Source organism: Salvelinus alpinus, chromosome 13 (assembly GCF_045679555.1).
Source record: "Salvelinus alpinus chromosome 13, SLU_Salpinus.1, whole genome shotgun sequence".
Taxonomy (NCBI): domain Eukaryota; kingdom Metazoa; phylum Chordata; class Actinopteri; order Salmoniformes; family Salmonidae; genus Salvelinus; species Salvelinus alpinus.
Genome location: NC_092098.1, coordinates 38,922,132 through 38,936,707, shown reverse-complemented (window position 1 = coordinate 38,936,707; position 14,576 = coordinate 38,922,132). Strand labels below are relative to the sequence as shown.

The 14,576-nt window shown below is 42.1% G+C and overlaps 1 protein-coding gene across 5 annotated transcripts; it reads right to left on the bottom strand.

Annotated features, from left to right (window-relative positions):
• Positions 1 to 576: 576 nt before the first annotated feature.
• On the bottom strand, positions 577 to 14,305 carry rcc1l (RCC1 like). 5 transcript variants are annotated; one of them, XM_071339269.1, is made up of 13 exons: positions 14,102 to 14,305; positions 13,865 to 13,978; positions 12,208 to 12,497; positions 10,942 to 11,071; positions 10,183 to 10,311; positions 8,645 to 8,711; positions 5,661 to 5,712; positions 5,326 to 5,410; positions 3,288 to 3,469; positions 2,773 to 2,860; positions 2,168 to 2,341; positions 1,783 to 1,868; positions 577 to 1,199 (listed from the first exon to the last, which is right to left on the bottom strand). In XM_071339269.1, the coding sequence occupies exons 3-13, from the start codon at positions 12,487 to 12,489 to the stop codon at positions 1,122 to 1,124; spliced, it is 1,353 nt and encodes a 450-aa protein (XP_071195370.1). In that variant the 5' UTR covers positions 12,490 to 12,497; positions 13,865 to 13,978; positions 14,102 to 14,305; the 3' UTR covers positions 577 to 1,121. The 5 variants fall into 5 exon arrangements, with proteins under 5 accessions (XP_071195370.1, XP_071195372.1, XP_071195369.1 ...); XM_071339271.1 differs by having other exon boundaries at positions 5,661 to 5,728; positions 13,865 to 14,305; XM_071339268.1 differs by having other exon boundaries at positions 13,865 to 14,305.
• Positions 14,306 to 14,576: the final 271 nt, after the last annotated feature.

Sequence of the window (14,576 nt, the reverse complement as noted above, 5' to 3'; positions counted from 1 at the left end):
ATTGCTGATGGTGAACCTGAACAATCAATCAAATCTATTGTAAGCCCCGTTCAGCAGGTATAGCCAGATAAATTGTCTCCGGTAGCTTACCTTTGTTTTGGTAAAACACAGATAACAATAACCTAGCAAATTACTAAAACCTAATATCACACAAGCCATTTTAGCATTTGAATGCGCTGCGCAGATTGGGGAAAAAGTAACAGGCCACCTACCTCGTTGATCAACGCGCGAAGCTGGGCACAATGAGGCCTGTTGACATACTGCCAAATTCTCTAAAACGTCTAAGGTGGCTTATGGTGGAGAAATTAACATTAAATTATCTGGCAACAGCTCTGGTGGACATTCCTGCAGTCAGCATTCCAATTGCACACTCCCTTGACATCTGTGGCATTGTGTTGTGTGACAAAACTCAACATTTTAGTGGCCTTTTATTGTCCCCAGAACAACATGCACTTGTGTAATAATCATGCTGTTTAATCAGCTACTTATATACCACTCCTGTCAGGTGGATGGATTATCTTGGCAAAGGAGAAATTCTCACTAACAGGGATGTAAACAAATTTGAGAGAAATACGCTTTTTGTGCATATGGACATTTTATTTCAGCTCATGAAACATGTGTATAAAAAAATCAACAGTGAAGGTAAAATGCCATAAGGACATTATTCTGGAGGTCTGACAGTCAAGTTTCAGCACTTCTCTGCAGGAAGAAAAAAAATCCATGGCTCCACCGCATCAGTTCTGCTCCACTGATCTCCACATCATCCAACAAGGGTGCCCAATGACTAGTGTCAGATCAATAATGTAGAGATTAATGTAGTGCTGCAGTGACTGTTGCCTGTGAACCCAGCCTCCATGTTATCCCAGCGGTGCTAGCCAGAGACACAGGGAGCAGACTGAAGCGTTCGATGGCGGACACAGTCACCAGATTGCCGGGAACGGAGGATCTCTACCACCCATGGAGGACAGCTGGCTCTGGGGTTCAGGCCTCCATTGGCGGCCAGAGGATGTGAGGCTAACAGGGCGTCTGAACAGGGCCGGATACCCCTCAGTAATAGAGGGGGGGAGGGGGTCACAGGGAAGAGAAGGGCTTACTGGCAGTGCCCTTCCGGCTGGGGACGCTCAGATGACAGACTTGACCAGCGCCACCATGTGGTCCACCCCACACGCTACATCCACCACATGACCTGGCACAGTCACCTGAAAACAGTACACCATCAAAATATTACCATAAGATGCAGTTATGTAGCATTAAAACATACATGGACTAGTTATGCATCCTTTAAAAAGTATGCTAAAAAAGGTCTGATTCACTCCAAAATCAAAGTGGCCTAATATCCAGGTGAGTCCACCTCCCATACCATCTGTTGGGTAGGTCCAGCTAGATGCCTCAATCCCAAATGAATGATAAAGATGGGCACCATCTGAGTTTATCATATTAGACAGTGCCCATCTTTTCCATTTGAATGAGATTCAGGCATATAGCTGGGTCTATGGAACATCACTTAATTAATGTCTGAAAACATTGGACAAACGTTGTTGTAGCCTTAGCGGAGTTGCCAATAACCGGATGCATCCAGTTTTCAGGGATACATGTCAATCAAACTAGCCTCCTTTTCCACTGAAAACCGAATGTGGGAACTCCGCTCAGGCGTTTTCTTTTACGCCTGCTACGTTGATACGCCTGTTAATGTTGTAGTGGACTATCACTAAGTCATTTGAATAAATCAAAAATGTCAATGATCAGCAAAAAAATTGATAAGTAATCTAAGTCTTGTCTCACCCGCCATGGGAAGTACTGGTCCTCTTTCTTTCCAATACCAAGACAACCTCTCACATTCTTCCCCCAAACAAAGAGCTCCCCACGATCTGGAACAGCAAGCAATAGGTAGACATTCTACATATTTAATATTATTTCATCCAATGGCTTGAAATGGGAATGGGTTAATAAAATGCTAACCATATGTAAATATGAATGCTTCCATGTACTTGTATCATCCACTGAATGGTATAGCACCACATTACTAGTTATTGGGTAAGTCCTACTTCCCGTATGCCAACATATTCATCTTAAACTGTAACATTGTGAGTTTGTGACTAAAGATGTATTGTTGTTTTTTTGTCCAACATAACTCATTCCACATACTGAAAATCGTGACTTAACCCACCTGTGACGGCAGCGAAATGGTTCAGCCCACAGTGGATGCGGCTCACGGTCACCGCAGGGTTAAACTCTGAGCGGCCGAACAGTGTAGGAGGGACCAGCTCAGGGGTTTGGGATTCAGAGAGATTAGGGCCCTTTCCAAGAATGCCATAGCCCCATACAAACACCTCCCCTCTCTCTGTAAAGACAAACATGCCTTTACTGACACACTACATATTATTTATTGAAAAGATATGATAAACAAGTCTATTGAATGGGAAGCTATGCTATACAGTCCAGCAATATTCGTTTTGATCTTCTATTATTTCACTGCCAAGTTCCATTTTGGCAGCCACCCCCCTCAATATTCACAGATCTGAAAGGACTCAATCATTTTTAGCAATATGGTTACGCCTAACCTTCCTATAGTGTAATTGGAGCTTCCACCATATTGCTTTCACATTCTCAGATTGGTAAATATCCCAGTTAGCAACGAGCACTCGGCAGGCAGGCGGCCGTCCAAGGTGATCCTGGTGGCACGCCCACTTTTAGATGCAAATCAACCCGCCAGAGATGGAAGAGGTAGGAACAATGGAAGTGGCCGAAATGGAACAGGGCCCCGGTACTCACCGTTCAGAATGGCCACCTGTGTGCCTCCACAGGCCACCTGGGTCACTTTGCCCACCCCTTCAAAAGGAAGGAGTCGAGGGGAGTTAATCTGAGGAGAGGGAGAACAAAGTCAGTAGCTGGACAAAAGGTCACGCATTGAAATAGAATAAGAACACATAGTGGTACCTATAGTTTAGCCTGGTGGAACCAGCCTGAACGATACATTCGCCATTCAGTCTACCATTCCTGCTCATTGAAACTACTTGAGCGGTATTATTCAAAACTATCTTCAGCAATTGGATCCCCTTCAACCAATCAGAGGATGGCTTAATTCAAAGCACAGCCATTTTCTATTATTTGCAAACACCCATCTATTGGAGAAAGTCCAGACTGATACATGAAGTGAAATAGAACAGTCAATGCAGCTGGTTCCACCAGGCTAACATATACTGTAGTATAGCCTTGTGAAAAGCAAGAGTCACAAAGTTTGGCAAACTTGATTTGAGATTGTGATGGGCACTACGTTGGCTCCTCACCTGGGTGGCCTCAGTGACCGAGGAGAGTTGGAGGTACTCAGAGTTGCCCCAGCCATAGAGCTGGCCGTCCTGGGACACGGCCATGCTGCAGTCTCCGTAGGTGGTCACCTGCTGCACCCTCACACCAGCCAGGTCCCCTCCTACAGCCACCGGCCTGGCACACATGTTGTGGTGGCCCAGACCTGCAAAAAAATGTATTGCTTAGTCTTTAGAAAACAGTTAAGTGTGTGGGAGACTATGCATGTGTCTTAATGAAACAATTATGCTCTTTCTTTATGCACTAAGAGACTTGGGCCCATGTCCACAAAGCTTCTCAGAAACAATTATGCTCTTTCTTTATGCACTAAGAGACTTGGGCCCATGTCCACAAAGCTTCTCAGAAAAGGTCCTAGGAATCCTGTTTTAAACTTCCAGCTCAGAGTAGGTTTTAGGATGATGTTAAGACACTGCTCGGACAAACTGAGTTTCTCAGTTGGTAATTACAACAGTTTGAGGTATGTTGTGGAAAATATGCCACCACAGGTACCGCAAAAGAAAGATGGTGATGACGCTCATTGACATTGTTGTAAATGATGGGGAATAACCAATCCCGAGGAGGCATCGCCAGCTGTGAACTCTATTCCATGCTTCAGACAAAAAAGGTGAATGTGACTGTACAAATGTTGCAATGCTAAAACGTTTGATATAATTTTCACCTGACACAATCACTTTGCCTACTCTTAATTCTTTCCTAATATGTTGGCATACATAACCTTTTTAACCAATTCCAATGGTTGTTAAAAAATTATTGTTTATCAACACACTCATCACTCCCATTTAATAACTCTATCGCTTTGGCACAGCAGGCATCAAGTCACTTGCCAATGTTTCATAAAACGGGTGAAAGGTCTATAATTTTCCTCGAACACAATCCAAGTTAACATGAAGCCCTTGATGCCTTCAATCGTCCAATTCACAGCCAAACCCAATTTAGGATATATTTTTTAACAATATGATATTGCACTCTGAAGGGATAACTTGAAATAACACGCATGTTAATTAAATAATCAAAAAAGTAATTATTTGTTAGCCTAGTGCAGGGGTACTCAAGCACTATTTGAGAAGGTCAGGTCACACAAATTTCCTAGGTGGCAAAGGTCCAGATTGATATGGTAATTTATTGGCGTAGTAACAAACCTCAACTCACAACCCATGCGACCCCAAACTGTTCACACCCCTCTTGTTGGCGGAGAGAAAATGTTGCAGTTTTAAAGCCAATTTCCCACAATTCTACCCATTTTGCATGGGATAGAGAAATGTTTTTCTGTTTTAAAGCTAATTTCCTGCAATTCTACACATTTGTTTTTATATGATACAAGGGATCGAAGCCTGACAGGGTTCCCAAACCCAACCCCAAAATGTTAAATAAATTGGTAGTTGGGACCCGCGGTCCATATTGACCTGGGTACGGATCCAGTATTTTGGCATATCATGTACAACAGGCCTCGTGAATTAATTGTCAAAAGTGCAAGAGATACTGTTTTATGTAGGTAGATTATTTTTGAATTGATTACATCAACATACTCCAAACTCCAAAGCAATTGCATATGGCTCAGGAAGCACTGACTTGCTGACCTTTCCTATTATCAAGACACCTGCCGGTAACTCTTAACTGGTTAGGACAGCTCATGAAGTGTCCTAAATATCTGCCGAGTAAGTTGGACTCTTATGACTACAGAGGCTTCATGCATTGATTTTATTTTTAGGAGTAAAATGGCTCTATTCTCGGCGCTTACAACCAATTTTCTACTCAGGTACTTTGTGGATAAAAATGTGTAAAGCTCACACAGCAGGAGTGAAACACTATATTTGCACAAGGTCATTAATTGGTTAAGTAAATTTGGGAAATTCTGCATAAAAATAAACTGATATTGGAGAGAAATGTACAAAAAAAGGTGGAGACAGTGATAAACCATAGAGACTCAGTTTATCTTTATAGGGACCCCTTGGCATTTTCCCAGTGTGTGTGTGTGTGTGGGGGGGGGGGGGGGCTTCTAACCTGTCTGTCCGTCTGCACCCCAGCCACAGGCATATACCTTGCCCGTCTCAGTCAGGAACAGACTGTGGTCCTGCCCACACACCGCCTACAGGACAAACATGGCATCCACAGGGTTCAGTCACACATAACATCTGCACACAACATATTTTCACTCTGGGGTGCAGTTTCCCCTATGTTCAGATGTAGGATCAGCTTTCCCTCCCCCCACCCTATTATTTGTTTATTTAGCCTTTATTTACCAAGGTGAGTCATGTAGAACACATTTTCCTTTACAATAATGACCAAGGAGCAGTAATGGCTGAAGTGTCTTTCTGTCCCCGTTACACAGAACACACCTGAGTCACTGGGCTGTCAAAGCCTTCCATCTTGTGAATGATGTGACTGGCACTGCAACGGAGAGAGACTATATATATATATTACATAGACAGACAGATAGATACATACATACATACAGTGCCTATAGACAGTCAACAGCCCTTTGAACTTTATTCACATTTTGCTGGCTTAAAATGTAACATAAAAAGGGATTACGTGAGATTGTTTTCCTCCAGATCTACACAACCTACTCCACATTTTCAAAAGTGAAAGAAAGTTATAGAACATTTTCCAAATGAAGAAGAAAAAACACAGAAATATCATAATTGGATAAGTCTCAACCCCAGAGTTAATACTTGGTGGAAGAACCTTTGGCAGCCATTACAGCTGTGAATCATTTTCATTAAGATTTTCTACCAACTTCGCACAACTCTTAGAGCAACATACACAGTTGAAGTCGGAAGTTTACATACACCTTAGCCAAATACATTTAAACTCAGTTTTTCAAAATTCCTGACATTTAATCGTAGTAAAAATTCCCTGTCTTAGTTCAGTTAGTATCACCACTTTAATTTAAGAATGTAAAATGTCAGAATAATAGTAGAGAGAATGATTTATTTCAGCTTTTATTTCTTTCATCACATTCCCAGTGGGTCAGAAGTTTACATACACTCAATTAGTATTTGGTAGCAATTAGTATTTGGTACCATTTGCGACCAAGCTTTAACTTCCTGACTGACGTCTTGAGATGTGGCTTCAATATATCCACATAATTTTCCATCCTCATGATGCCATCTATTTTGTGAAGTGCACCAGTCCCTCCTGCAGCAAAGCACCCCCACAATATGATGCTGCCACCCCCGTGCTTCACAGTTGGGATGGTGTTCTTCAGATTGCATGCCTCTCCCTTTTTCCTCCAAACATAACCATGGTTATTATGGCCAAACAGTTTGATTTTTGTTTCATCAGACCAGAGGACATTTCTCCAAAAAGTACAATCTTTGTCCCCATGTGCAGTTGCAAACCGTAGTCTGGCTTTTTTATGGCTGTTTTGGAGCAGTGGATTCTTCCTTGCTGAGCAGCCTTTCAGGTTATGTCGATATAGGACTCGTTTTACAGTGGATATAGATACTTTTGTACCCGTTTCCTCCAGCATTTTCACAAGGTCCCTTGCTGTTGTTCTGGGATTGATTTGCACTTTTCACACCAAAGTACGTTCATCTCTAGGAGACAGAACGTGTCTCCTTCCTGAGCGGTATGACGGCCGCGTGGTCCCATGGTGTTTATACTTGTGTACTATTGTTTGTACAGATGAACGTGGTACCTTCAGGCGTTTGGAAATTGCTCCCAAGGATGAACCAGACTTGTGGAGGTCTACAATTATTTTTCTGAGGTCTTGGCTGATTTCTTTTGATTTTCCCATGATGTCAAGCAATGAGGCACTGAGTTTGAAGGTAGGCCTTGAAATACATCCACAGGGACACCTCCAATTGACTCAAATTATGTCAGTTAGCCTATCAGAAGCTTCTAAAGCCATGACAATTTTGGGGAATTTTCCAAGCTGTTTAAAGGCACAGTCAACTTAGTGTATGTAAACTTCTGACCGACTGGAATTGTGATACAGCGAATTATAAGTGAAATAATCTGTCTGTCAACAATTTTACAACAAAATTGCACAAAGTAGATGTCCTAACCAACTTATCAAAACTAGTTTGTTAACAACAAATTTGTGGAGTGCTTGAAAAACAAGTTAATGACTCCAACCTAAGTGTATGTAAACTTCTGACTTCAACTGTATCCATCGTTTTTGTCAAAATTGCTCAGGCTCAGTAAATTTGGCTAGGGATCAATAACGGACAGCAATATTTAAACCTCGTCTCTGATTTTCTAAGTAGATTTAAGCCAGGACTGAGACTAGACCACTCATAAACACTCAACACCTCTTGAAAAGCCATTCTGATGTGTCTGTTGCATAAATCATTGTGTAACTGTCCCGCAGAAAAATAAAACCCTATCCTAGGGTTAGGTTTTCAGAAGACTGAGGTGGGTTTTCCTCTAACTTTTTATTTTACCTGGGCTTTGCTCCTTTCATATTTATTTTGATCCTAACAAACTCCCCAGTCCCTGCCGGTGACAAGCATACCCATACCATGATGCTGCCACCACAATACTTGAAAAAACAAAATACAAACATTGCATTCACTCCATATTACTAGCCTGTATGACAAAATGAAAAGAAAGAAGCCCGTGTTTAAAAAAAATCCGCTCCAAGTTATCCTTTCTGTTTGTAAGAAAGCTGTTAAGTAATACTGCAAGACAAATAAATGTACTTTTAGGCCCAAATTTTAAACTACAGGGTTGGGTGAATTCCAAAAGAACACAGAGTGAAACCCTCTGTATTTTCAAATATTTTGGAGGCAGCATGTTATGGGTATGTTTGTCATCAGCAGGGACTGGGGGGAGAGAGAGAGAGAAGTCATCAATCAATTACTCAAGGAGCCCCGTCTGTCCAGAAAAGGTCCCCTCTGCCCACTCCCTGTCGGCCTCTCCTCTGCTCACTCTTAGTAGGCCTCTAAAGACCGGGGGCCATATGTATCAGAGTAGGCATGATGATCTAGAATCAGCTCCCCCCAGTTCCTATAATCTTAATCATTGTGATCAAAAGGTTAAACTGATCCTAAATCAGCACTCTAACTCTGATACATACGACCCCTGAACACACATTTATTATAGGATTGTTGTTCAACCTGAGCACTTAAGACAGTCATTGGGCAGAAAAGCACAGTCAAATTCCTGGAGAGTGAATACATTTCCAGCCTGCATTGATTTGACACTATGAGTCATCACTAGTATGACTCAACATACACCCGGTCGTGTTGCATGACAACGGCAGAGGCAGACTTTTCTTTGCATTTTGAGCATGGTTTCAGCCTGATCAACTGCGTCAGTAATAAGGTAATATGTTGAGTAAACAATTCATAGCGGTGTGTGTGTGGTGTCATACCTGTAGACTTCATCTTCAACCATCTTCCTCCCACACTGGCCATAGGCATTGTTTCCCAGACTGAACACTTTGATGTGGGAAAGAGGGAATGAGGGAAAGGAGAGCGACATACACACAAAAAACATGTGGGAGGATGATCCAGGGGTATGATTAGATTAACAACATTGTTAACAATGTGGAAAATGGAGCTGTGTCTGTAAAACGAACAGTAGCACTTTATTTTGAAGTACAAAAATTACCAGGTATTTTCTTATTAAGTACATTGTAAAAATGTAAATAAAATGTCATTAACACAGTATTAAACTATAAATGACATGTTTGTTTATTTGGGATTAAATAAAACAAGAATAACCGGTCACCAGGTAGTTACCAATTGTTATATTCTTTTAGGTAAGTACCTCAAAGTACAGATTGTTACCACATCACTTCCTAGTAAATTCCAGGGAAATACCAGCGGAAAGAGTACCGTATAATAAAGTGCCGCCAAATGAACAATCGTTACACAACTATGACGCACTCTTCGACGATCATCAGCTCAAATGTATTTCTGCAAAGTGCATAAGCAAAGGTCAGGATTCAAATTACACATCTACTAAAAATAGTAGGAAGGATCAACATCAATATTTTCAACATGTAAGGGACCACATATTGATATCTTAACCCTACGGAGTTGACCCACTCAGTTATGGGAGTGCCCTGGCTTGCATCCATGTGTAGTTTGTATTTATTTGTATTTATTATGGATACTCTTCCTGAGGTCCTGCAGAATTAAGGCAGTTATACAATTTTAAAAACACTACAATACATTCACTACAGAATTCACAACACACTAAGTGTGTATGCCCTCAGGATCATATTTCTCAAACACATATCTACAACACAAAATCCATGTGTAAGTGTGTGTATAGTGTGTATGTTATCATGTGTGTGTATGCATGTGTCTGTGCCTATATGTGTTACTTCACACTCCCCGCTGTTCCATAAGGTGTATTTTTACCTGCTTTTTAAATCTGAGTCTACTGCTTGCATCAGTTACCTGATGTGGAATACAGTTCCATGTAGTAGGTTAAGGGCTTGTTCATGGGCACAACGGTAGGGAAATGTCTTTAGGATGTGAACCCATCAGCCCAATAATTCCCAGATCAATTCCCCCCCCTATTTTCCCTAGTTTGTGTGTGACATTTTCCTCAAAGAAGCACACACAGTGAGCAAAATAGCCCTAAACAGACAGGAAGGCATATTATCCAAGGTAAAAATTATCATCTCAGAATCTTGAGCTAGCTATTTTACTTGATTTCCATTGCATTTCCTTACAAGTATGTGAATGTCTGTCACAAGAGCTTATCCAAGACAGGTTTCACACTTTCATGCTCTTTACTTAGACTGTTAAATAAAAGTCGCCTTCTCAGGGATATCATAAAAGGTGTAACACAAATCACATTGCTCACAGTACTGGGAGTTATATGGGAATTTTCGTAACAGCTCAGTGTCGTTTTACGTGAGGAGAACAAATCGTCACCCTCTGTGATGCCTCTTACCTCCCTCTGAGTCGGTGAGCACCAGGGAATGGGCACGACCACATGCCACCTGCACCACCCTGGTCTGCTGGGGCCTGGCCAGGGGGAGAGGCACCGGAGAGGGCTCCAGCACATAGTCATAGCTCTTATCTAGAGAGGGAATACTAGGTGATTATAAACATCACTGGGATGGTCTGACACTACCCTGGTCGCAGATCTGTTTGTGCTCTTGCAAACTCCATTGCTGTCTTTGTCAAGCCTTGGCAAGAGAGCAGAAACAGACTGGCACCCAGACTAGTCTGACACATGCTCGATCACAGGCATCAGCTCAGGGCAGGCGCTGCACAAATTCATCTGAATATCCATTTCATATACACTAAAGATTGGTGAAAGTGTGCAGCAGTTGTTGAAAACACACACCCACCATCGAGCAAATTATGCACATCCTCCAATCTTTCTCGGTTGACAAGCTGGTGCACTTTTATGGTTGAATAGGTTAAAGCTGCAATCCTTAATGCGAAAAACAACAAACTGCAGCCCCAGCCACATGGTTTGTTATAAAGCGGAGGGATGGACATTGTTAACAAGCAATTGAGTTAAACAATCTTTTTGGGAAAGGCAGTTGTACTCAACTCATTAGACATCTATAAGTTATATTCTTCATCAATCAATTGGTCATTAATTGAAAGTGCAAGATCCCAGATTGTATGTAAAAAAAAAAGAAAGGAGGAGTGCTCGTCATGGAGGATGGGGGAGCGATAGAATGAATGAGTGTCTTACGGCGGTCTTGTTGGGTGCGTTGGAAGCCCAGCTGTGAGTCTCTGTTGAGGCCCATGCCCCACACCTTGGTGAGGTCCTTGGTGGAAGAGGAGAGGAGGGTAAAGCCGTACCCACAGGCTGCAGAGGAGATCTGAGGAGAGAGACCAGTTCAGGAGTGTCACTCACTGTCAAGTACAGCACTTGTGTATTCAACAGGTCGCATATCATTTTAAAAACGGCATGCATGGCAAGTATGCGTTCCTAAAAAACATGAGCTGGCGCACACCCAGAATAATAGTTTGTGTGGAGGTGCTAACTAACGGCGAATAAACTATAAAAATAAAGAGAGTCACACACTCCATGTATAATCTCCCAGCAATTGAATGGGTATTTACCAACGATTTGGCATCACTGTACCTTCCTCAGGGTCTGCGTACCTGCCACGGATACAGTTGCATTTCACAGTGAGCGAAGACATATGAGGCCAAAACTAAGTGCAGTCAAGTAGTAGTGGTTAGGCAGTGGTCAGGTCACCAACCCTGGTCCTTGAGACCTGGGAGTGCAAGGCTTTTGCTCCAGCCCAGTACTTACTCACTTAATTTAGCTAATCAACTGCTCATCAAATCAAATGTTATTTGTCACATGCGCCAAATACAGCCAAATACAACCTTACCGTGAAATGCTTACTTACAAGCCCTTAACCAACAATACAGTTCAAGAAATAGAGTAAAGAAAATATTGACTAAATAAACTAAAGTAAAAAAATAAAAAATAAAGTTACATAATAAAATAATAACGAGGCTATGTACAGGGAGGGGGTAGTGCTACCGAGTCAATGTGCGGGGGTACAAGTTAGTCGAGGTCATTTGCACATGTAATGTAGGTAGGGGTAAAGTGACTATGCATAGATAATAAACAGCAAGTAGCAGCAGTGTAAAAACTGTGGTTTGGGGGGGGGGGGGGTCAATGTAAATAGTCTGGGTGGTCATTTGATTAATTGTTCAGCAGTCAAAAAGACCTTGATTAGCGGAATCGGTTTTGTTTTAGTAGATACCAAACAAGAGAGTAACGCTATGAAACAGAAGTAGCCAACTACCTTGTCTGAACTTGTCCAATAAGAACCCATATTTTCGTTTTCAGTTGCATAACGTCATGCCCCAGCCCTACCAAACAAACACGGCCTGGCTGTGTAAACCAACTGGCATTGAACAAAAGCAGTTGTCATAAATTGTATAGAAATATGTCTATTGTGTCAGTTAAGTGTTTCTGTGGTTAAACAGACATTACCTGCTGCTCTGTCTCCAGACGGTAAGGAGTGAGCTGGTATTTCCTAGGCTTTTTCCTGCCACTGTCTGGAACCACAAAGCTGGGGATGCCCAGGGCTCCAGTGTAGCTAAACCCCCATACAAACACCTTGTGGTTGGGCTTTCTCTGCTTCCCAACATACTGAAACACTGGACCCTCATCCTTTAGCTCCCGAGACCTGCGGTCACTGGTGCGGGTCGCATATCCCCGAGCTCCAAGTGCTAACCTGTGTTGGGTACACAATCGAAGGTACGCCAATGACATCTCCACCCCTGAGAAATCATGAAACAGAAAACATAATGAGCTAGATATTAGGTTGTCATTGGCAGTTTGACAGAGAGGACTGAAAGAGGTTTGGTTAGAGTCAGTCAGAGTTGTGTAACGTCCTTTAGCTAGTCACGCATCATCACATAAAAAGTGTCACTTTAGCTAGCTATCGATTAGCTCTCAAATCCCTACACACAGAGAAGGGTTTTTCAGCAGTGTTGCCAACTATTTTTCAAGGAAAGTACAGTAGCTGGTTGCTTCAATTGTCACTAGAAGTCTCTAGATGACTTAATGACTTAATAGTGACATAACGTTAATTTGGACATGCACATTAAGAAATAATATTTTTGTTTTCGCATATGCCACAGATAGAACAATGAGACAGATATTTCACTGGACGTATAAATGTGAAGCATTTATGATAGTGAAAGGAAGCCCAGTGGCCGGCAGTGGAAGGAGATGGATTTTGGCCAACATTCTGCAAATTTTGTCATCAATGGAACATTTGATCTCAATAGAGTTCTGGTACCAAAACTGCAATCTGTTACGAACTATGTGGACAAAGTGTTGTAGACTTCACCCTTTGCCAAAGTTAAAAAAAACTGAGCTATTGAGTTATTGCACATGCACACCTCAGAGTAGGCGTTCCCCAAAGGAAATATGCAAATACACGTTAGAACGCACCAATAGGATCTTGCTAGCTCGTGCTTGGCTCTGCCCACTTTGCTTGTTCTGCCGACTATGACTAATTTGTTCCCATTGGAAACGACAAGATGTGGTATATTTTAGATACAAAAATCTTTGCTTATGCTCTCCCCCAGTCTCTCAATCAATGAGAACTTCTCCAAAGCAAAACTTAAAATAATGTTTGAAGGAGAAGTTTGAAGGAGAACAAAAAGGAACAGATTAAATATTTAAACAGCACAGAAAAACGCAGTAAAGTAGATAATATTTTCTAAAAAAAGTACGTTTGTACCGATTTAATACATTCACTTCAGGCGCTGCAGCAGCAGGGAAAGCATCAATAGGCTAGAGCAGAGAGAGACGGCGGGGGAGAGTGCGCAAGTGATGCGTGCACACATGCAGCAGCCTGCCGGCCGAGCGGGAGCAGTCTGCCGAGCAGAAGCAGTCTGCCGAGCAGAACAGCTGTGCTCAGCCGTACAGGAACACAAAAACAGGGAAGTCGCTAAGCAACACTTTATTCAGCGGTTACATTTTTCCCACATTTGGCTCCATGTGAAATACAATTCCAATGGTGTGTTTTAACGTTTAGAAAAAGGCAATCGCTTTCAAACCGGGTTTCTAAACATATGCTGATATGCCTCTTTCATATCAGCAAGAAATCATATTTCAAATGAAAATATACACTTACTGTAGCAGTTTTGCTCAGATCCACCAGCAGTGTGTGCCTCCAGTTGATGAACTAGCTAACGTTACACTGCTTCCCCAGTTATGCTTACAGGTGTTCCGCAAGCGATGTGTGTTACTGTTGAGAGCAAGCGTCGGGGCTCATAACAAAATATCCCCGTTCAGAAGATACTATCTTCAATAGGCGCTAAAGCAGTTAGTGTCTATGAATGGGGGTAGCTACTTATGGGAATGGTCTTACCTGTTATGGTTATTTGTAATATTCACGAAACGAGCTTCAATGTGTCACCCACATACTGATTTCATCTTCGTAATATTCATAGCTACATTATTTTGGGTGGCATAGGTTGTGGTTTTATTCAAAGCAATTTATTCTGACAGGCGTGTTACCGCAGAGGCAACCATGAGCCATCCCTAACTGCACTTTCAACTCCTAACTGCACTTTCAACTTTGACCCGGTTCAAAAAGGAAGCAACTGGGCCAAATCCCTAACAACGCAGGTAACAGTACGCCACCTGCAGGGCTGGAGTGTAAATTCTGAATCCCAGTTTAATACCTGAGCAACTTTAAATGTTGTATGAATCATCAAGGCTGTCTCACGCCCATTCGCAATATATTAATACGTTTTTGGGGGAATCCTCCATTTCGTATGATTTTAATTTATTTGGTAGTTGCTAAATGCTATGGTTGTGCTTACTGTAGCTAAAGTTGCTAA